A 22,886-nucleotide genomic window follows, 5' to 3' on the forward strand; every position below is an offset into this window, starting at 1 on the left:
ACAAAAACAAACATGCACCATGATCTACTCCACTTTAATATCAGCAGTACAGTTCTATACAATATGTGTGCCTTAGTTCAAGCTCAATCCACATTACCAATGTATTTCAAATAGTCTCCCCAATTTGCAACATATTTCTCCACCATATCCTGACAACTGTCTTTGTTAATAAAAAGTCTTCACAATGCCTTTAAACTCTAGAGGAACCAACGTGTAGGGGAAGAAAGTCGCCGGGGAACTTTTTTAGCGACGCAACCACATCACTTCCGGTCCACATGTAAACGCTTCAGCGTGAGTTTTATGAAGATAGACTAGAACTGTCTGTAGGATCTTAAAAAAACGGGTTTTGCAGTTGACTGTGTCTTTGAACATCTGTAACCATGAAGCTGCTCACGCATAATATGTTGACATCTCACGTGAAGGGAGTAACTAAAGGATACCCGCTCCTCATCAAGGTAAACTAGCAGAACTGCTAGCTGCTCACTGTATGATTTAAAAACAATTAAGTTTTAAGGTCCCATTTTTATGCTTTGTGACTCGTCGTAATGAGAGAGTGGATAAACAACAAACCTCTCCACTTGTGCTGTGTTATTGAACGTGACAGGTATTTATTTGGAGGTAGTCTTAATAAGCTAGATCAAAGTGAGGACCATGTAGGATGAGATGAATTGTACTTCAGAGGGAAGATGCAGGTGGATCTGCAGCAATTAAGGTTAAAGACAAAAATGAAAAAGGTTATCAAAAGTGAATCAAATAAGATTAGAAGCAAAAAATATTTTAAGAATTAGATACCATTTATATCAAGCGACCGATGCAAGTAGCCTCTTTATGTTTTAATCACTGTAAACGTGCCAACTTAACCTATTCTATCTCATTTTTGGGTCCCTGTGTTGTTGTTTTCAATTTTGTATTCCTTTTTTATCCTGATATGAACATAGCAACATTTGAGTATGGTACATTACAACTGTATGAAGAAGAATATGTCATGATCTCCATTGAAAATTGACACAAGAAAAGTAAATGATGTGATAAAGGTATTATTCTTTGTGCTGATTGTATGTAAAGACACATGTAGTTTAAAAAATAGTTACATAACATATTAGTAGCTTTGGATTATACACTTGTGTACATTTATACAGATTAAGAGTGTCATGAAAAATAATTATTGTTTAAAAAAATGTTGATTTCTTGTACAGACTGCAAAATATTTCATAACAATAGTAGGAAATGTGTTTTCAAACACAGCCACAGTGCTAGTTGTTGTTAAAGGACCCTTAAGGACAGCTCTGATGAGTTGTGTTTCCCTCCTGGTGTTTTCTCTGTAAAGGCCACTGAGGTGAAGATGAATGAGGTGGAGTTCAACTCTCAGTTTGTCAGCCGGATGATCCCCAAATTGGAGTGGAGCGCTCTCGTCCAGGCTGCTGAGGAGGTGAGTCAGCTGCAACTGATATATGAAAGCTCTTAATGTCTCACTTTATTGATACGATGTTGTGTAAAAATATATAAACAAGGATTTGAGGCTAATTTGGACAATTGGTTATTTTAAATGGAGGAAAAAACTTTCCTGTGGGACTGATGGTTGGAAAACAACACAAGAAAAGAAATCAGAGACCTGCAAAGAAAATCTTTTCTAACCCTTCTAAGAGCGCTAATAAAAAAAGTCAGGATTTTGGCTCGACAAACAGAAGGAAATTTGTCTCATAATCACAATTGAAAAGCATCAACTATTCAGGGTTATTTTAGTGAAAAGGAGAACCACCTATTATTCTAATGTACTGTAATTAGCAGAGGATTTCACAATCGTTTCAGGCTTCAGTCAAACTGTAGGAAAAACACTGTGAACATTGACAACACAGAATAATGCCTGGTGGTCACTGCTCAAAATTACAAAACTGGAAAATGATACTTGTATCATGGATTGAGTGTGCATTTGAAGCCGTCACAGGGAAGCAGGCACTTTTCTTTATTGATTTTTTTCTTCTTGTTGGAAACACATCATCAGTAGTACCAGAAAGGGTTGAATAAATAATGACCTAATCCCCCCAGGCAGGGCTTATTAGAGGGCAGTTTCTCAAACTATCAGGTGTCTTTGGAACAACATACACAAGAGGGTTATTTTATCATTTGGAGTAGTTTCACATTAACATTTTAAAGGGCTAGCCTAAAGTATTCTGTTTGCTGATGTGTATTACATGTTGGGGTTTGTGTAGTGTTCAAAGACATGGTGACCACTTTGGTCTCTTTCTTTGCAAGACTTTAAAACAGTCCACTTCGAACATTACAGTTTATTTTTCTTCTTTAGCTGGGTCACCGACAGGACCTTCCAGGTGAGCTGATAACAGACTACGACAAAGACGAAGACTTCCTGAAGAAGGTGCACAGAGTGCTGTTAGAGGTGAGGAGGACCAGTCCTACCTGTGAAGACTTTGTAGGGTTTCTTTTTACCATTATTCCTTTTACTAAAAGGTAGGTTGTTGGTATACTGTGGTTACATTCTTGGTAAGGGCAGCAACTGCTTGTTTTACAAGTAAGTTGTAGTAAACAATAATAATGTAATATAACATAATATAATATGGCAAAGATAATTATATAATACAATGAAATATGCATTATAATATCATCAGCAGTCAGAGAGTTAGATATTAGCTGAAACCTAAGAATCCTGGGCATTTCTGCATTAACATTGCTTAAAGAATTGCCAAAAGCATGATTTAATCATTATGAAAAATTTTAACTTTTGTTTTTGTTTTCATTTGCTTGTTAAAAAAAATCCCTGTTTTGGGGTAAATAGTAAAATTCATGAGTAGATCTGTATTCCCATTCAAACCAACACTTTTCCACCAGCCTTATTACATTTTCAACACAAAGGGATAAAGGCATTGGCCCTATCTGTATATTATAAACTGTGTATATGCAGCTGTGTTTCCTTTCCTTCAGTTCACACAGTGAGTCATTATGATAATTATGGGATAGCTTTGTTTGGAACACTTAAATACACCTTTCGGTTAAAACCAAAAGATCTCACAATATTTACTCTTTAACAAAGAAAGACTTCCTGCTTCTATTACTGGCAACAGCAATTAGTGACTAAGCTTTCCTCAGGTCATTTCCTGAAGTGTCTTTTTTTCATAATGTCACCTTGTTCATTCGGTTTTTTTGGAGAGATCAAACATAAACTCAAATATTTCAGTTAAAGACTTTATTCTAACCCCTATAAGAAAAAAACTACAGGGTCAGTATGTTAAAGTATGTTGACCCCCTGCACTCCACCACCTGTCTACCTACTGGACTCTGGATTGGCTGCAGTGGCAGACTGGAAAATTATACTAAACTGAAACTGAACTTGAAGCTACCCTGCAGAGTTTTCTTTTCAACAAACATTTTGTTTACATTATGCGTTTCTCTAAAGTGTGTTTTTATCTTTAAGATCCGACACACCTGTTGAATGTGTTTCCTTCCTCTAACATCTGCAGTTAGTCCAAAATGCTGATCCTCATCTTTTAACTGGTACTCATAAGCGAGAGCACATTACCCCCATCCATCCTTCTCTCCATCGGCTCTCTGTCCATGTAAAGATTCATTATAAGGTTTTGTCGTCTGTTTCTAAATCTTTAAATGGAATAGCACCACAGTACATATCCGGCCTCCTAGGCTACACCCCCTCAAGGTCTTTGAGGTCTGCTGATCAACTGCTTCTTGTGGTCCCTAAGACCAGGCTGAAATCCAGGGGTGATCGTGCCTTCTCGGCATTGGCCCCCAAACTGTGGAATGAGCTGCACCCTCATGATAGAACATTCCCGACCTTACCAACTTTAAATCACATACTTATTTTTATTCCTGGCTTTTAACCCAGCATGGAAGTTGTGTGGTCTCTGTCTTTGGTTATTTTTTTATTGGCTTATATTTTCATTGTTTACAGTGTTTTTTTATGTTCTGTGTTTAACTTATTTCATTTCACTTTGCATTACTTAGGTAAACTTTGGTCTTTAAAATGTACTGTATCAATGAAGTGGATTGGGTTGGATTTGAAAGTGGTACATAGGAACTCTTTTACACTTAAATGGGGAATTATGGTTAACAACGTCTTGCTTCCTTTGTTTCCACTCATCAAAAATCTTTGCACTGGAAAATTTAAAAGTAGCTGTTTCTGCAGTTTGCTGGTCGTCACTTTGTCTAACACCTCCACCAGGGCAAAAGTTCCAGGCATCAAAAACAATGAGATATAAGGGCTCAGACTTGTCCCTGATGGCCTGGTTTGCTGTTGTTAGCCATAAAGAGACCCATCAGTATTGATAACAGTTGGTTTCATTACCATTTAAAAGCTCCTAAGTGGATCTTTAAACTTTAGACATCTTGCTGTCTTCATATGATGTGCATATATCGCACTTGAAGCTGAAGCTGTTTATTTATCAGATACTTAAATCAAAAATCTGGGTGTTGTTTGAAATGATGAGGATAAATTAAGTGTTGACCTTCCTGAACTTCAAGAGAGGTACCGAAAAAAATCATCAGCAAATAGCACATGTTCGGTCCTGTGTCCGTCATCAAAGATATTTCTCCAAGCCACTCTAACCAGGAGTATGGCAGCGGTGAAGCCCTTTCTTGCTTTAACTTTTGGCACATAAAAACACAATTTGTTTTGCTCTATGATGACATCTTGTGGTGACCTCATACCTCCTCTCTCTTGTGTGTGTGTGTGTGTGTATGTGTGTGCTTGTGCTGCAGGTGGAGGTGATAGAAGGCTGTCTGCGGTGTCCTGAATCAGGACGAGAGTTCCCGATCACCAGGGGAATCCCCAACATGCTGCTGAATGAGGACGAGGTGTAGACAGACCTCCGGCACACACACTCTTCCCTCAAAGATGGAGCTGCTTGTACTGAGAGAGAGGCTGGACACCGTTTGGTTGATTGATTATAGTTCTGACGTTAATGTGGCGGAAAAAGCTTTAAAGAATAACAGATGGAAAAGTTCCCTTAGACGAACCCCCGGTGGTTTTATCTGTATTTATTTTTGTAACTGTTTGTGTTCTGTTTTTTTTTTTTTTTTCAATAAAACTGTCCTGATTTCCATGACAGCCAAACCGTTTTCAGGTTTTTGTGGAAAACATGGATTCACTTATATTACAGACATGCCAGAGCTGCATGGGTGAGTGACGGAGCTCTGAACCCCATCTCGCCCTCTCTCAGGGTTTAAGAAATTGCTGAGGGCCAGATGACGTGGCAGTGGCTCGTCTATATTTGGCTTTGAGGAAAAGAGTCAGAAAAAAAAGCAGGCAAGCGAGCAGTTGTTTTTGAGGAAGTCTCTCTTTTTTTTCTTTTATGCCATCCATCACAGCACACACACGACACCGCACTCTGGTGGCTTGCTGTTAGGAGATGCCTCATGGTGAGTGCGATGTCTTTACGAAAGAGTCAAACTGGCACAGAGACAAATTAAACTTGTTCCATTTGGCTGTCTGAGACGCTGCAGCAGCCAGTCAAGTTGGAACAGGAGCATGTTTGTTCGCAGGCGGTATCATTTTTAGAAACCTTGCCAGGACAGACGATAAAGGAGGAGAAGGGGGGGGGGGGGGTGCCCTGACCAGAAGCCTCGAGGCAGCTTCAGTCTCTTCTACCTTTCCCTTCTACTTAGAGCAATTACAGGCTTGCACCCGCAACTATAATAACGGTATAATGGGATGGCAGCAGAGCAGCAATAAAAGCCACCCCTGACAGATTAACAGTCCTCTCTGAGTCTTGAGCTGTAATTAACAATGAGACCTAAGAGAAGCAGAGAGGAAAGAAAAGGGCCAAGATTGAAAGCTGGAAAAGATAAAGATAAAAAGGGATGGGCTGTGAAGTGATTTAATGAAATTAGGATAAGCCTCAAGCTATCATGAATAAGCTTTAACTGAATATATCACTGACATCCTTTGTAAAGCTGCATTTTAGAAAGGAGCAAACTGAGACATCTAATTTATCTGTCCTCCGTTAAATTATTTACTAAAAAAGATTTAGCTAAATATTTTGGGATAAATTCTGCTTCTCTGCTTTTTCATCAGCTTAGCATATTAAAAGCTGGAAATGGCTAACCCTGCTCCATTCAAAGAAAACAAAACACCTCTGAAGCTCTGTAATAAACACCTCATATTGTAATTGTTTGAATCAGACACACCCGAAAAAGGAAGTGTAAAAGTTCTGTTTACCCTCTGTTGTTTTCTAGTCAAACAAACAAGATACAAATAATTTTTTATCTCTACGTGTTGGTATGATTTTGTTACCTTTGACCAAACTTGGCTCTAGCTGCTTCCACTGGTGGTCACATTGCGCTAGATTAACTCCAAGCTTGCTTCATGTTTGCTGTACAGACATAAGAGTAAACTGAGGTCAAACTTTTTTTCATCAAGAAAGCAGTAAACTGTATTTACCAAAATGTCTCACTATTTCTCCAAGCCTGATAAGTCCTTGTTTACCTGCACGGAGAGGGCGGTGCAAGCATTTTTGTGGAGAGCAGAAATTGCAAAATGTGTGTATGTGTGTGTGTGCCTGCACTGGTGAGAGAAGATGGCTTTTGCCTACATAATCACACACTCCCTTTACTTTGGTGGCAACCCGCCCCACCACCACCACCACCACCACCACCAACCTCTCACATCCAGTCCCTCCCTCCATCCTCCACCTCCCTCTGTGTCTGCTTTTCTCACAGAGGACCTGCAGAATAATGGAGTCCCATCATGCAGCAGCAGGTCTCAATTTTTTCAGCAGAGCTTTCAGACCAGCACTTACCGAGTAAACGCTCCTTTTTAATTTCTCGGCACAAGGGCTTCTTTCAGATATTTTTTTCTGCGTCATGTCTTTTTATGACGTCTGACTTTTTTTTCCGTGTTTTGATGTTTATATGAGGGGGATCAACAGGCCCACCATGGTTTTCCCAACATAAATCAACAGTTTTCCTACATTTTAGTGCAGGCTGTTTACATATAACACGGAATAAGAAGACCTCATTGGGCATTTTTTTAAAAGCAGTAGCTATACTTTCTAAAAGCGGGTATGGGCCAGTTCCTCGCCTCACAGATGGGTCTTTTGGAGGCAGAAGCTCTGGAGCTGGGCTGCTTCAGATGAAGAGAGCAGCTCAGGTTTTTGTTTGGAGATTTTACGACATGGGCTGAGCTCCTGTGATGACTGTTTCTCATGAAAGCTGATCAATTATCCGAGGATGGACGAAGGAAGACGGAGACGGATAAAACGTATCGGTTGGACAATAGCTTAATATCTTTACCTCATCTTTACGCGGAAAGCGCGCACGCACTGGCGCGGGACACCGCCGCAGCATTTGAGCGCACAGGACTGGAGTTAAGCAGAGCTTCCTCACAACATAGTTTAAGGTTTTACAGTGGAGTTTGGTTTAAGTGTGAGTAGAAGTTTTTAAATAAAAAGTGTTATATTCAGATTTAATACGTTATACTTTATTCATAAGATAAAACGACAATGCCTCTTTGAGTCTTGTGTTAAAATAAGCAGGCACGTGTGTGAGTGGTGTTATATAATTTCTTTAGCAGATTAGATGTAGTCAGCAGATGTGGTTTTTCTTTTTTCCACAGAGCGGTTTTGACCAAAATTAGCCTGTTCAAAGTCGATATCAATTATTTGGCTTTTTGTGTTATGATAAAGAACATTCTGGTGACTTCGTTTAAACCCTCAGTTTAAAATATTAAACCACTTTGCGCAAACTGAGACTCGGCTTTGGTTTCGGTCAACCACAGTGATTTTTACCCCGGTAGTCCAGTCCCTCTTGTGTTCTCAACCGGACAATGTTGCTCCTCCGCCTCTCGCTGCTGCTCTTCCTCCTCCGGTTCTCCGGTGTGTTGCTGGTGGAGGGGATCAACACGTGTCAGTCCATCAACCTGGACAGGCAGAAGTCCCGGCGCATCGAGGCAGTCCGCGGACAGATACTGAGCAAGCTCCGCATCCGCAGCCCGCCGGACGACGACGACGACGACCCTCAGCCGAGCCCGGTCCCGGCGGAGGTCATGCTGCTGTACAACAGCACGCGGGAGCTGCAGAAGGAGCGCGCGCGTCTGGCCGAGTCTGCGTGTGAGCGCGAGAGCAGCGAGGAGGATTATTACGCCAAGGAGGTGCAGAGGATTGACATGCTGCCCCCCCGCACCGACACAAGTGAGTCCAAACCATGTAGAGGGGGGTCTCAATGTGTGGTCCGAGATCCCATATGGGAATCAAATGGGGTCAACATTGAAAACTTATTCCATGATACTTTCCTGTTGTTTTTGTCAGGTGAAATTAATCTTGTGGACCTTTAATAACATATCAGAAACATCACAATCGATCTTCTTAATAGCTTTAATTTTAGTGTTTCAGTCTATTGAAGAACTTATGGAATAGACTTCAACTTTACCTGTCCACCCTACAGTGTCAAGTGGAATCAATGCAGTTCCTGCTAGTATAATGTGTAGAGCATTTTTGCAGGTTAGAGTCTTGCCTTCAAAATATTTTTCAGGTAAGGGCACCAGAGTTTTGGCAGAAGAGTCTACTTAATGAGATTAAACTCAAACAGGTGATTTAAAGGTTCCATTCATTAGATAAATACTGGGGCATTGTTGCAAAGGTTTGCATGTTGTGTTGGTGGTTTAAAACTCTAACTGATATATACAACAGGGCAGTTTGATCTGGTGCAAATGCACAATACTTAATACAGTTTCTAACAGACGATGACAACCTGTCAGATACTCTGAGGCAGAGAAGAGTAAAGGTATAAGTAACAAACTCTCCAGTATCTGTGTATCAAATTTCTCTTAAATGTAGTATTTAAACATAATGTTTTTGGTTGTATTACTTTTTAAAAATATAGAATTACAGTCTTGGGGAGCTGTAAATGCACTGCCTGCTTCACAGCTACTGTGGATGTACTTTTAAGCATTGCACTCAGCTCTCATCAGCTTTGTGAAGGCGCACTGCCAGATGTGGGTTGTCACTGCAGCTACCAAACACAAAACATCATGTTGATAGACCTTTTTTATAAGATTAATGCACTGGGTACTTCTTGGTAACATAATTGTACAACTGTCAAGTTGGGAGGTGATGTTTAATGCTGTAAAAACCCATACATTAAACAAAAAAACCAGACACATTTTTCTCACTTCTCCAAAACCTGTAATTAAGTTTGGAGACTCATCAGCAGTAATTATGTGTGAGACAATGCATCACAGCACTGTTTCATCCAGTAGTATAAATACAACATGAGCTGTTGTTGGATCATTAGTCATACTTTGGACTTTTTCACATCCAGATGCAGTTCAGCCAACGGCCCCCAACCCCCACTACAGAGTAGTCCACTTTGACGTCAGCAGTGTGGACCTAACCAACAGCACCCTGGTCAAAGCTGAGTTCAGGATCTTTAGGGCTCCCAACCCACAGGCCCGGGCCTCTGAGCAGAGGGTGGAGATCTATCAGGTAAACAACAGTATGACAACAACACCTGTGTATTACTCTGACTGCAGCAGAACAACAAAAAAAGCAACTAATAACAAAATCAGTGAGAAAAAAATGCTTTATCAAGGACAATCAACATCTCTTTTCTTGTCAACATGACAGATACAAATCAGTGATTTCTGTGTTTTTGTAGATTTTTTTCTCTCTCAGGATTTCAAGACTTCACTGGCACTAAACTTTTACTAAATAAAACTATCCTTGTATTTTGGCCCTTAGGTGATATTTGAACCTACAAAAGAAAATAGCCCCAGAAAATTGAGAAAACAGAACTTTTGTTGTGCTGTTCATTTGTCATGTAAAAATAGAAGAACAAGAACTCACTGGCCCGTTAACCACTATGAAAGTAACACTGGTGATAGATTATCCTGGCAGACTTTGTATCTTATTTCCATCATCGTCCCTGTAAATGTGTCTGCATTAAGCTTCTGAAGCAAGATGAGGAAAGCACCTCCACTCAGCGCTACATTGACTCCCGCACCATGCAGCCAAAGGCGAAGGGAGTCTGGATTTCTGTGGAAGTCACTGAGACCATTAAGGACTGGGTGTCAGATGCAGGTCAGCCTAAGCACACATTGGAAAGCCTTGTCTTTTGGTTGTGAATTTCATCTTCATAACGTCCCTGTCTCCTCTCCTGCTCATCAGAGAATAATCTGGGCCTGAAGTTGGGCGTCCACTGTCCCTGCTGCACCTTCATCCCGTCCACCAACAACATCGTTCCCAATAAGAGTGAGGAGCTGGAGGCTCTGTTTGCAGGTTGGTTCTTGTTTTCACAGTATGCACAGAGGAGATGACTGAAGCAGTATTCCTCTAATGCTTCTTAGGAGTATTCATCAGAGCAGCTGGTGGTGCTTGAGATTTTTCTCAAATGTTCATTTATAAAAACAATAATTCATAGTTCCTAAAATAGCAATACAACAATGAGTTGAATTTTAAAAAGTTCCATTAAACACACTTTATGACAAAATCAAGAACCTTTGGTAGAACTGTGGCAGGGATGAAGCTGAAAGTTCAGAGCTAGAAGAGAAAAATGAAGCCATAACAGAGCCAAAAAGTCATGCTAGAACCAGAAACAAGACTTTTATTACTTATTTTAACCCTCCTGTTATGTTCATTTCTTTGGAACAGCAATAATGTTCCTGGGGCATATTCAATTATCCAAAAGTGTCAGAATACACTTTTTTTTAAATCTAATTTTTAACTCCATTACCAACTATTTAAATCAAGATTTAGACCATTTGTGTTCTTTAATTTTCACAGATCATGGTTCAATGAGGATAACTCACTCGTCATGCATTGGAAATTAATGTTAAAACTTTTTTAAATGTACATTGGAAAGCTCAAAGATAAATACAATAGTTTTTTATGACAGATTTTTTCGAATTTTATTTTACATATTGAATTTATTTATTTTTTATGAAGTGATGTTGATAAATTAACACGACATCTCTTCTGCCACATGCTTCCCTGATTTTTAAACTGCATTTAGCTGGTTTGGAAGACATATATAGCCTAAAATAGACTTTTAAAAGGGTCAATTTGACCCGCAACATAACAGGAGGGTTAAACTCACACCAGTTTCTTTGGTAACTCTGCTTGGAGAAATGACCTCAGTAAAATGACATCAGGGCATCCTACCAAGTGTTTTTCAGTAACCAGGTTGTTATTAAGTGAATCAGAGACTATCGGCTCAGTGCTGTATTTCTCCTCTTTACATCAGCTTTTTTTTAACCGTAACTATCAGGAGATGCTTATGAAAGGACTTCCAAAGGGGTACATTGCTGAACAAGTTTGCTTGACATAACATTAGGTGTAAAACTCTGTGACACTAAATCTCTAACTGTATTTATTGACCAGATAACTCCTTGAAAGAGAGTTGATGGAGACAAGCTGTTTCATGTCACAGAAGGAGACATCCAGAAAAGATTTTAGTTTCGTCTTGAAACATATGATTTCTGACTTTTCTGAGGGCTGCAGCAATTTTGTGTGGATGCCAGTTGTTTGTGGTTGACTTGTTTACATAAGTTGTATCCAGGCTGCACAAGAAAAATTAGCTGTTGAGTCAACCACAACGCATAAAAAAAAAAAATCTGCAAGCATGACATTCAGTCAGCAAAAGATCTGATATGGAAGTTTTTATCCCAATGGCCACAAAGGATGAGCAATCTTTATTTTATTGCTGGTAGTAAAAGTCTTAAAAGAACTTTAAAAGCCTTTGCAGAAGATTTATCCGCGCAGCAGGTCACAAAATGTGAACCTTAAGTGGAGTCTTTTCTGCAAGGCGCCTCCAGAATGATTCATGAATCATTTCGACTCTACTCTGCACGAATAATGGAGAAACTGTTTCTCCACACACTGTGAAACTATTAAACGTCAGTCTGTCTGTGTTTCTTCATTTAGGCTCCAAATTACGGCACTTTCTTCAGAATTTACTCACGGCTGAGCCAAGGTTTTTTTTTTTCACTGCTTGGAAAAAATGTTGACTTTTGATACTGATGTAAGACAAGTAGCGGCTTGTTTCCAGCTCATGTGCTTCTATTGGCCAAGAAAACTTGAAAAAACATGAAATCAGACATAAACAGTCAGGCCTTCATTCCTGGCTGAGGAGAGCAGTGTATCATGTATTTATTTCTATCCAAGTACTGTAAAATGTCATCAGCAATAATCAAAGTATAATCTGTCTCTCTGCCTTTTGGAAAAACACTTAAGAGTTTAAAGTCCTGAGCTGCAGTGGAGGAAACTCATGAGCAGAATATGTGAAAATGTGGTTAGTACTGACAATGAACCTCTGTCATTATTTCAAGGTATTTACTCATTACTTTCCAAACTTCTAGTCTTGTCATAATTTAAGATGAAGCACCCTCTCCTCTCTAACCCTCTTCATGGTTTGTGTATATATTCACTCGTGAGTGGCTCCGCTAATGAAAGACTTTTCCTTTTCCAGATTGTTTCATCTGATCATAAGCCCGAAGAGAGGAAACTATTCTTTGCACAATGAAAAGAAGCCACAAATTAAACAAATGTCCAGAAAAATAACATCATTTGTTTGGCAGTGCACAGTTTTCCTTCCATGCTAATCACCAGACCCTTTTAACACAAAGACACTGTAATAAGTAAAAAGGTACGCCATGATGTTGTCTTCATTTTTCTTACCCTGAAGCAAACAATGACAGTCTGTTATGGCTCAAGTATAGTCAGTATTAGTCAGAATGCTGGCTCTCTAAAGCCAAAGAGGCACTGATGTGATGCATGCAAAAAATTACCTCCAGTGTGACATATAACATATGCTTAAGGCAGAAACACTGCTCTCTAAACAACAATATGTCCTTATTATTGTCTATTACTGTACTTACAATAATTGTGCCTGCTCACGTTGCAGCAGTTGATCTCATCCTCTGCTAAATGCTAGATATTCCTGTATTTACTGCGGGGTCTTAGTTCCTGCATACTGCTTTGGAGTCGTGCATGTAAGACATCCTTTAAAAGTCACATAGACAATTACCCAGCTCTGGTCCTACCTCCACTGCAACCTTTAGAGCAAAACAGTGCCTATCTCTCTTTGTGTTTTTACCTTTTTTTTTTTCTAAGTGATAGTATTTGGCATTTTTGACTTAAATGGACAGGACAGCTGAAGAGAGACAGCAAGTGTGGGGAGTAGAGAGGGAGGGAGGACATGCAGTGAATGGTCAAGGCTGGAATCGAAACTACGATCTCTGCGATGCGGGCTATAGCCTCTGTATATGGGGCGCGTGCTTAGACCGCTAGGCCAACGGCGCCCCAGTGTTTTTACTTTTTATGCAGAAAAATAAGGTGGAATAACAGCGAGCATCTCTCCCTTGAGCAGTCCGTGTGAAAGTGTTTGTGTCGTGTAACCCCTCGAGTTCATGCTGCAGCATCTTGATTCACCAGACCCTCAGGTTTATGAACTGTGACGCTCTCTCCGCAGGTGTAGACGATGAGCAGCTCCGTCAGATCAGAAAGCCTGGTCAGGTCAAAGGTCAGGCAGACTTTACCACCAAGACGCCACACCTCATCCTTACCCTGCTGCCCAGTGACAGAGTGGACAACCCGGCCAAGAAGAACCGCAAGAAGAGGGCGGCTGCCACAGACACCTCGACCTGCTCCCGGTAGGCTGCCAACCAGCTCAGCATATGTGTGTGTGAGTGTGGTTACTGTGTGTGTGAATGACTGAGAGCACTAACATTTCTCTGAGGATTTGTTGTTTTATAATTCTGAAATGTAGTTGTGGTGTGTGGAGGATTTCAGTTTTATTTCTCCTGACCCAAAACTCATTCTGCAGATTATTGTGAGGCTAAACCAACATTACTGGTTCTGTGTTTAGAGAGTTTAGAGTGTTTTCTTTAGAGTTCCTCTCACTGCAGGGGGAAACACTGGCAGCTCTGCATAGTCATTACCTTTTGATGGCTGCTCTCTCAGTGATGACTTGATGTCATTTTCCCATGACCCAACTTTTGGCCTCTGCCCTACACCTAGAGCAGCATCACGATGGGAGCTTGAAATACTTCTGTGTGTGTGTTCTATTCCAGCGGCTCAGACCAGGGCTGCTGTCTGCGCTCGCTTTACATTGACTTCAGGCGGGACCTCAACTGGAAGTGGATCCATGAGCCCAAAGGTTACAAAGCCAACTTCTGTGCTGGAAACTGCCCATACCTCTGGAGCGCCAACAACCACTATAACATGGTGAGAAGGCCTCTCTGTCAGATATCTGCTGGGGATTGATGAGTAAACTCTGTGTGACTGTCTCTGTGGAGGAGTGGTCAGCACATGGTGTGCAGGGATGGATGTCTACTGTTTGTGGAGCTTTCACTTAACAGGACCAGAGGAGGAATCAGCTTGGGTGTGGTCTACAGGAGGCAGAATGAAATACATCTCAAACATAATGATCAGGGCTGGCTGCATATTAGTGCTCCACTGGTACTGTCAAAAAATCTCAAAGGGAGCTGTTGGCCTATTTTTAAGCGTGCCCAGTATACAGAGGCTGTAGTCCCTGCTGCAGTGGTCACTGGTTCAACTCCCAGCCTTGACCATTTCTTCTCTCACTCTCTACTCCCTCTGTTTGCGTTCTCTATTCAGATGTCCTATCCGATAAAGGCAAAAACACCTCAAAGCACTAAAAACTGATACACTTTAGATCAGGGGTTCCCAAACTTTTCAGCCCGCGACCCCCAAAATATAGGTGCTAAAGACTCATTACCCCCACTGTCCCTCAAAGTGATTTAATGTGGCTTCATTTAGCTGGTCTGCAGAAAACTAGCCTACCTCTATGAGCATGTGGCTGTGTTTCCTGTGCTGTTATGAATTAACCTACTGCTACTGATGCTTTTAATAATGAACTGTTCACTAACTCTAAACTTAGGAGTCATGGGTAAAATATACTATTTTAGATAACTTTCGTCATTCAAATTTTTTTTTGTTGCATTTTTTCAGTATTTCTTTGTTCACAACAAGTTGACCAGGTCCTGGGGAAACCAACAAAGAGAAGAAAAAATAAATAAATACAAAAAATACAAAAATAATAATAAAAATAAAGAAATAATAATGATTAACAGTACAAACAAAAAGGAAGATAAACAATAATAAATAATAATAATAATAAATATTTTTAGACAACTTAAAAAAAAAACATTCTGGAAGGCTTCTCACAACCTCCCATTTGTGTCTCGTGACCTTCCAGGAGGTCCCAATCCACACTTTGGGAACCCCTACTTTGGAGGATTTAATTGGCTTTAATCAGACTCTTTATGATATAAATCAACATCGAGACCAGGAAACATTTTTTAAATAATTTTAAGTCAAATTGAATTAATTTAATATTTGAGCCAAAGCAATAACTGCTGCTTTAGTCAAATAAACAGTCAACATATAAGATGTGTTGTTTTAGTTTGTCACCAAAACTTGTATTGACAATAGCATTAATCACCCATGCCTTCCAAATGACTGATTGCAGATACAAATAACATGATATATTTTATTGCTCAGACTAGTGAGTTAGATTATCAAATATGATTTTTTATTTGTTTTTCCAAATAATACAATCCCTTGTTTTTAATGTAAACAACAACAGAGGGATGGATGCAGCCAAATCCTATGAATAGAAATCCTCTTCCAGTGATCTTTAGTCCCTTCTGTAAAACTATCCGGTCTGGACAGAATAAACCTCCAGCTCGACTTCAGTGTACAGAAACTTAAAAAGGCGGCTGACATTTGCCCTTAAATGAGCTCAGTGTGCATTGTTAGTGGTGTCTGAACACCATAGTTAGCTAAGATCGGTTAACCCCAGCATCATAAATGGGCTGTCACCTCGCTGAAGCCCGTTGCAGAACATATACTGTTGCGCAACACGGCCTGACTGGAACTGTAGCCGCACTGACTCTTACAGAACCTCCTCTTTTATTTTGGTTCCCCAGATTCTGTTGTAGAAGATATTTAGTAATATTTAAGATTTTTTAAACGTATTTGATAATTTGCCACTGTTGCTTTTGCACGGTTCGATTTGCTTGGTTCGTCAGTATGAGGACATTCTTGTTAAACATATTAAGTATTTGAAAGACAAAAAGGAAAAACGTATACACTGACATTTTATGTATGGGATGAACCACAAGTATTTTTAACTTGTTTGGACTAAAATAGATTAATGTATACACCTGTATTAGAAGATTCTGTGTGTATCATTTCAAAGTCTCCTCTCCAATCGTCAAGTGTTACTTAATTCTGATTGTCGGAAAATGTACATGACTATAAAGATAGAACCCAAATGCAGAATTTTTGCCAAACAAATTCACCAACATAAATCAACAGTTTTTATACTGGAAAGCTGCTCGATGTTTCTCACGCCTCGATTAACGCTCATGGTTGTCTCTGTTTCCTGGGTCAGATCCTGCCCCTGTACAACAAGCTGAATCCTGAGGCCTCGGCAACCCCCTGCTGCGTTCCCCAGGACCTGGAACCCCTCACCATCATGTACTTCATCGGCCGCACGCCACGTGTTGAGCAACTCTCCAACATGGTCGTCAAATCTTGCAAATGCCGCTAGATTGATGGGAAGAGGTGAGGCAGGCAAAGAGGATTATTAAAGGCCCTGGACTACGAATTGCTTCATTCATGAGGGAAACAAAGACCACAGGACAGATGGACCCTTTGTTCAATAATCTTTACAGACTCATCACACTTAAGAGACTTTTCCGATGTTATATTTCTACGCTACGTGACTCAAATGTCCGGATCTGCTGCGATTCTTTAAAGGCATGAAAACCTTCTTCATCTCTGGATCTTTCTGTCTGATATAGGACTGTGTAAATATGACAACATGGCTGTATTAAACCCATACTGTATATTAAAAGGGGGTGCTGTGTGATTGGGCCACATTTGGTCTGAATGAAAAGGATTCTTTTTATCAGGTTTTTTGATTCCTCACAGGTCGTATATTCCTGTGGCCATGGTCAGTAGAGCGAGCTAGGCGTGTTTGCTTAGGGTTTTAAGGTGTTGATAGGATGGAGGCGGTGTGGAAAGGTTTTCGCAGACTGAGATCTTTAGGGAGAGGGAGGCAGGGAGCAGATAGAAAAGAGAGAGAGAGAGGGAGGCTGTGTCCAGGCTGAGGCCCTGCCAGCTCTCTGCGGTCCCGGGCTGAAATCTGCCCGGCGTAAACAGGATGTGAAAGATTTCCAGACACCGACCCGACCACTCACGGAACGCTAGATTTAAACGGTCCCCTCATCTCCTCTGTCTCTCTCTCTCTCTCTCCCACTCTCTCTCTCTCTCTCTCTCTCTCTCTCTCTCTCTCTCTCTCTCTCTCTCTCTCTCTCTCTCTCTCTCTCTCTCTCTCTCTCTCTCTCTCTCTCTCTCTCTCTCTCTCACTCGAGGTTCTGGGATTTGCGGTGGGAGGAAAGAGGGAGAAAAGAGAGGCTTTGAAAATGAGACGTGGGATGATAGGGCTGTATTTGGAACGGCTACAACTTTGGAAGGTGGTATTTTGCAGCCTTAGCAAATTTGTAACTCTTTGAGTTTGACTCAAACGTTCGGTAATCTCACTCCTGTGCTCATTTTCTCAATGTGCATTTGTTATCCTATTGTAAAAAAGCTGTTGACTCATTGCTATTCTTACGCCCTGATTATATTTGTGTCTCACCTGTGTTTAACCATCAGCCTCACTCACACACACACACACACACTTGGTTTCTCTCCACATTGACCACTCTTGATAGAATGTCTAAAAGCTGGAAATAAAAAAACATCTCCAAGGCTCATTTTAAATATAGACTCTCTGGTATGCCAGTGGTTTGGTATGTGTGTGTCTGTGCTTGAGAGAGAGTGGCTGGCTCTATGTGTGTGTGCAAGTGTGTGTGTGTGTGCGTGTGTGTGTGTGTGTTGCTGGCAGGGTCATGTGTGATAGCACAGAAATGATTCCCTGGTTTTGTTGAGAAATTTTTCCTGAATGTGACAGGGAGTGTACTCTCAGTGACCCTGCAGACTGTGAGATGTGGATTTATGTGTGTTGTTTTGTGTGTGGTCATGTGTGCGTGTTTTTCAAAACTTGGTTGACATTAAAGTTTTATTCGAATGGGAAACTGTGCCGTCTGACATATATAAAGTTGTCACAACAACATCTCTTCATGTATTAACAGCCACACAAACAAACCCTATGTGATCAACATGATGAAATGAAGCTGACAGCAGCAGGTGGAGGTGAGGGAGGCCTCAGTGCTTCCAGACACAGCAGCTCCTCTCATACACAGAAAACAGTTCCATGGGAAAGAGTTGAGTTCAGGTCATTCTGATGTGATTTTGATTTTAAACCATGTATTTAAAGGATCTAGCTGTCTTTTCTCTCTGTACAAAATAACAGATTTGACAGTCAACAGAACCTCCCTTCTTATACAGGTCATTCTCCTGCCAACAGATCCCAACACTGTGTATATACAGCATTTGGCTGTGTAGTGTATATGGTTTAGTATGGGCTGGATACTTTCATTTCTACCCAGTACTTATATCAAATTATATTCAAGGAATTACATCCAATTACAAACGACATAGCGTACTTTGAGGCCGATTTTTTTACATGAGGTTTACGTCATCAAATACAGCAGCTGTGTACAGTTGCTCTGTAAGTGAGATTGTCAAAAATAAAATTATTTAACCAGATGAGACCCATTGAGATCAAGACCTAATTTACAAGGGCGACCTTGTCAAGAGGTCAGCAGCACACGTCAAAATAAATAGCACAACTCAACAGCATGGAGCATATGTACAAGCAGTATGTAGAAGCAATCAATAATTTAAAAGTGTAACTTATGTCACTTCTGTGTAATGTTTATGCAGCCTAGAAAAAAGTAGCATTGACTGACTACATATCTGTAGTCAATCAATGAATTGTCATTTACATAGTATCAAATCATAACCAAAGTTATTTCAGGACTCTTTACAAAAGAAGCAGACCATACTCTTTGTTGTAGTATTTAGAGACACCCAACATGAATCACCCATGAGCAAACACTTGGCAACAATGGCAGGGAAAAACATCCACTCACAGGCAGAGACCTCGAGCAGAACCAGACTCATGTTCAAAAGCCATCTGCCATGATTGTGTTTAGAAAGTGAGATAGAGGGAGGTACAGAGAGGCCAAGATGGACTACAACAACACAAGTAATACAGATGTCAGGCTGCAACCCCAATAAATATAGTTAAAAAGATGTGTAATATTAGCAATAGCAGTATAGTGATGATGACACAGATATCATGACTGTTGCATTAAATAAAGATCTTGGTTTTTAACACTGTCTCATTCTCGTGCAGGGAGCAGGGTGCGTGCGTGCGTGTGTGCGTACGTACGTGTGTGTTTGTATGTGTGTGTTTGTGTGTGTGTGCGTGCATGTTGTTTTGGTGACCCAACTGTTTAATTTCCAAGAGTTAAACTCCTCTTTGGTAGGCATGTGTGACCATACCAAAGAGGATTTATTCTGGCTTCTTGTGCCATTGAAATAACTTAAAGAGATACAAACTGTTCTCCAGCCATCGCAGTAAAATTGCTTTTTTTTTGTCCTTTGAGCCACAGTGAGAATGCAGCCTCACTGTGTCTGTGTCCACGTTTGTGTGTGTGTGTGTATTGTGTCGAGGTGCTGGTGCTCGACTTGTGGTGAGGCTCCCTCCCCCCGAGTAAACTAGCCCCAGCATCTGTTAGTCTTTTGCACTTAACTACCCCTTGCTATATCCAACCTGTACTTATCCCACGGTGCAGCGCCTTGCTCTGTCTCACACTGTGTCCCACTGTCCTTGGGAGGGGTAGTCTGCTGTGAATATTGACCCTCACACACACACACACCCCTCTATATATAAGGCATGTCTGTGCCTCTGACCCCTAGTGAGACTGTACACCTAGATCCTTTAAACACTGAAAGCACACCATACATACATACAAACATATATCCTGCTTGTTTAACCTCCATATAGGGATTCATGTCATGATTCATGGCTCTAGTTCTGGACTTACTCATCCTTCACAAACAAACCCAAAAATGCAAAAGAGCCTTTGATGACAGTCGTAAAAAGTTGTGCTCACCTCCACACTTTTGGTCTGCATCAAATATAGCTCACATTACAGCTGTGGAGAAGAATGTATTCTATACGACTGGATTGAGATTGTTCCTATCTATTTCCGACAGTTGAATTAAAATACAGCTGTCAGGGCAACAGGACAACATAAACACAAAATAAAACCAAAGTTTTACAAGCAGCACCGCGGTAACGAGACACAGGAGGAAACAGAAGATACAGATCTGTGGCCACAGCATTATTGAAGCCATATTCCTCAAGCACTCAAACTTGGAGACCAGAGGTGTACTTGAGGCCCTGCTGGGACAAAACAGAAGGGAGGCAAAACCCACAGGGGCACTGCAGTTCTCTTTTTGAACAGAGGAGGGCAACACTTCTATGCTCTTTGTAGGACCAAAGGTAAAGGAAGAGTAGAGCAGAAACAGCAGTGAGTGGAGGTCATACCAAACAAAAGAGTGTTCCCACATCTGTAAAGAGATGGACCCCCTTTGTAAAGTGTGAAATAGACATGATAAAACAGTCTTATGGTTTAAGTCACATATCATCAAGTTTCAATTGAAATTAACAAACTTTTTTTAATCTATTTTTTGGTCTATTATCATTAACACAATGTAAATGTCATATCTTATCTAAATCTTAAAGTGATATTGTTAATGTATTGGAAATATCACATCCCATACTCCTACAAAAAGGGGAAAATAAAGGTAATTTTACCTCCCTTGGTTTGAACTGTAAGGTAAATTTTATATATCTAAATTGTATTCTTTATTATATATCTTTATTTATCTATTTTTATTTTTACTTATTTTATTTTGTTTTACTTATTGAAACTTCTTCTTGATTGTACTTATGTCTGGGTTGCTGTAACAACTGAATTCCCCCCCCCCCCCCCCCCCCCCCCCCACGTTTGTCAGTTAACAGTGACATCTTATAGCAAAAACATATTTTAAAATGTCTGATCTTGTCAATTATTGACTTTAGAAACTTCAATTTTTCTGTTTGGAATTGTGGACTGTTGATTCGAGCCTTTTACACTTTGCAAACACCCTGCATCATGCAGGCTGAGACACAAATCTAAAGGTAAGATAAGGCAACAAGACTATGACACTTCACTTTTAAATAGTCTGTAAAGAATAATTAGAGGACAGAATAAAACATCCCGCAGTGTTGTGAGTCAGACTCAAAATGTCAATAATGCTGATGAGTGTTGGTTAGCACACCAGCTCAGTGCCATGTGAATATCTCTCTGCTTCCAGCCCTCTGTCAACAGATGACAAAATATGTGGGAGCCTGAATCGGAGATTGGATTCATTCAGTTGCTTATTTTGGCGCTGGTGGAGGGCACAATGCCACAGCAACTTCTTGTAGTAGTTCCTGGTTCTGAGTAAGCAGGAACTCACTGTTTATCCTACACCCACCGTGAGCCGGGTTCACTCAGGACTTTGAGAGTTCATGGTTCAGGTCATTTCACATCTCCTGCAACAGACCAAGGCCCAGATTTAGAACATGTGTTTCTTCTTTTACTAGACTTCTGAAATAGATAAGACATGGAATCCTTTATTTAACATTAGAAAGAAACACTGAAATACTCCTCTGTGTTTCTTGTTTGTTAAATAGGATTTATCTGTAGCTCCCACAGTTTAAAAGCCTTATTGCATTGCATTATGGGATGAGTATACATTCACAATACTGGCATTAATTGACAATTTTATTTTGGTAATTCTAGATGTTATAAGCACACTGAATTGTTTCACTTTTCAGCAAGAGCACACAGTTGTCTAAATTGGGACAGGTGTTTTTACAGTCTATGTACATTTAAAAGTTCATATTTTCTTTCATCCTTTAAATACATTTCTTTCTTAAAACAAGTTTTCAGAGCTGATTTTTCCTAAAGGGTTGAAACAGGAGTGTTAACAATGCTTGCAGACTTCTTCTTTCCTACATTTTGGGCACATTATTGTTTTTTCCTGACATCCTACCAGGGCCCTTCAATCTGTTTAATGTGTACAACTTTTAGCTTGGATTTGTATGGCTTCAGGCACAAGACAGCTAACAATAACTCCATGCACCCTAGAATAAACCATAGAGGCATCTCCATAAGCAAGTACATAAGTTTTGTTTGTAAGTTCAGAGGTCTGATAATCATCACTTTAATCCTCATATGTCGCTTGACAGGGTTAAACCAAGGACAGATAGAGAAGTTATTGAGATGTGTACACAAACGTCTGCATGGCTGCAAAGGGGATTTTTAAAAGCAATAAAACTTTATCAGCAAAGAGGAAACTAGGTCACATGCAGGATCTTGCTAACAGTGACTTAAAGACTCTTGGTTGTAAAGTTGGAACGATCCAATCTTAGCATTGCTTTAACAGCTCTCTGATCTAGTATATCCATGAGAGCACACAAAGATACTTATCATGGATTGGGTGAAACAAATGTTTTAACACAAGGCCATGAACAGTCTCGCTTTTAACCTTTTTAACCAGCAAACCCTTAACAAAAAGTAGTTTTATGGACCTGTTATTTCAAAAACCCTCCAGGGAAAGTGGTCACCCTCAAGAAGCAACATTTACAAAGTTTTAAACCGGCTGCGCGTGTATGACGTCTTTATACTAAGGCCTATAATCGGTCACTGTTAGTAAGATCCTGCCTGTGACTGGTCTTAGGCTGAATGATTGCCAGGATGTGCCATGGTTTGGTTTGTTTTTTGGTGGTGAGCCGAGCACATCCTGACACATCATGTCTTGTGATCAATTTAGATGAGACTTAAAGATTAAATTCCATCCTTTACAGAAGCTATGTTTTAATAATTGGCATTTGTTGTTTTAAATACCCTC

General features: G+C 40.3%; 2 protein-coding genes across 2 annotated transcripts; both read left to right on the forward strand.

Moving 5' to 3' along the window:
* The first annotated feature begins 226 nt into the window (after positions 1–226).
* On the forward strand, positions 227–5,072 carry trmt112 (tRNA methyltransferase subunit 11-2). The gene is made up of 4 exons (XM_034690930.1): positions 227–455; positions 1,328–1,429; positions 2,303–2,395; positions 4,726–5,072. The coding sequence occupies exons 1-4, from the start codon at positions 381–383 to the stop codon at positions 4,825–4,827; spliced, it is 372 nt and encodes a 123-aa protein (XP_034546821.1). The 5' UTR covers positions 227–380; the 3' UTR covers positions 4,828–5,072.
* Positions 5,073–6,531: 1,459 nt separating this feature from the next.
* On the forward strand, positions 6,532–17,753 carry tgfb5 (transforming growth factor, beta 5). Its single transcript, XM_034689089.1, has 7 exons — positions 6,532–8,153; positions 9,283–9,446; positions 9,908–10,040; positions 10,128–10,238; positions 13,429–13,609; positions 14,030–14,183; positions 16,378–17,753. The coding sequence occupies exons 1-7, from the start codon at positions 7,790–7,792 to the stop codon at positions 16,534–16,536; spliced, it is 1,266 nt and encodes a 421-aa protein (XP_034544980.1). The 5' UTR covers positions 6,532–7,789; the 3' UTR covers positions 16,537–17,753.
* The last annotated feature ends 5,133 nt before the right edge of the window (positions 17,754–22,886 follow it).

The sequence above is a fragment of the Notolabrus celidotus genome, chromosome 8 (assembly GCF_009762535.1).
Source record: "Notolabrus celidotus isolate fNotCel1 chromosome 8, fNotCel1.pri, whole genome shotgun sequence".
Classification (NCBI taxonomy): Eukaryota; Metazoa; Chordata; class Actinopteri; order Labriformes; family Labridae; genus Notolabrus; species Notolabrus celidotus.

Coding starts and splice junctions, on each gene's coding strand:
- trmt112 (XM_034690930.1), top strand. CDS start 381: ATGAAGCTGCTCACGCATAATATGTTGACATCTCACGTGAAGGGAGTA. Junction 1,430..2,302: donor TCGTCCAGGCTGCTGAGGAG/GTGAGTCAGCTG, acceptor TTTCTTCTTTAG/CTGGGTCACCGACAGGACCT. Junction 2,396..4,725: donor TGCACAGAGTGCTGTTAGAG/GTGAGGAGGACC, acceptor CTTGTGCTGCAG/GTGGAGGTGATAGAAGGCTG.
- tgfb5 (XM_034689089.1), top strand. CDS start 7,790: ATGTTGCTCCTCCGCCTCTCGCTGCTGCTCTTCCTCCTCCGGTTCTCC. Junction 10,239..13,428: donor GCTGGAGGCTCTGTTTGCAG/GTTGGTTCTTGT, acceptor CTCTCTCCGCAG/GTGTAGACGATGAGCAGCTC. Junction 13,610..14,029: donor GACACCTCGACCTGCTCCCG/GTAGGCTGCCAA, acceptor GTTCTATTCCAG/CGGCTCAGACCAGGGCTGCT.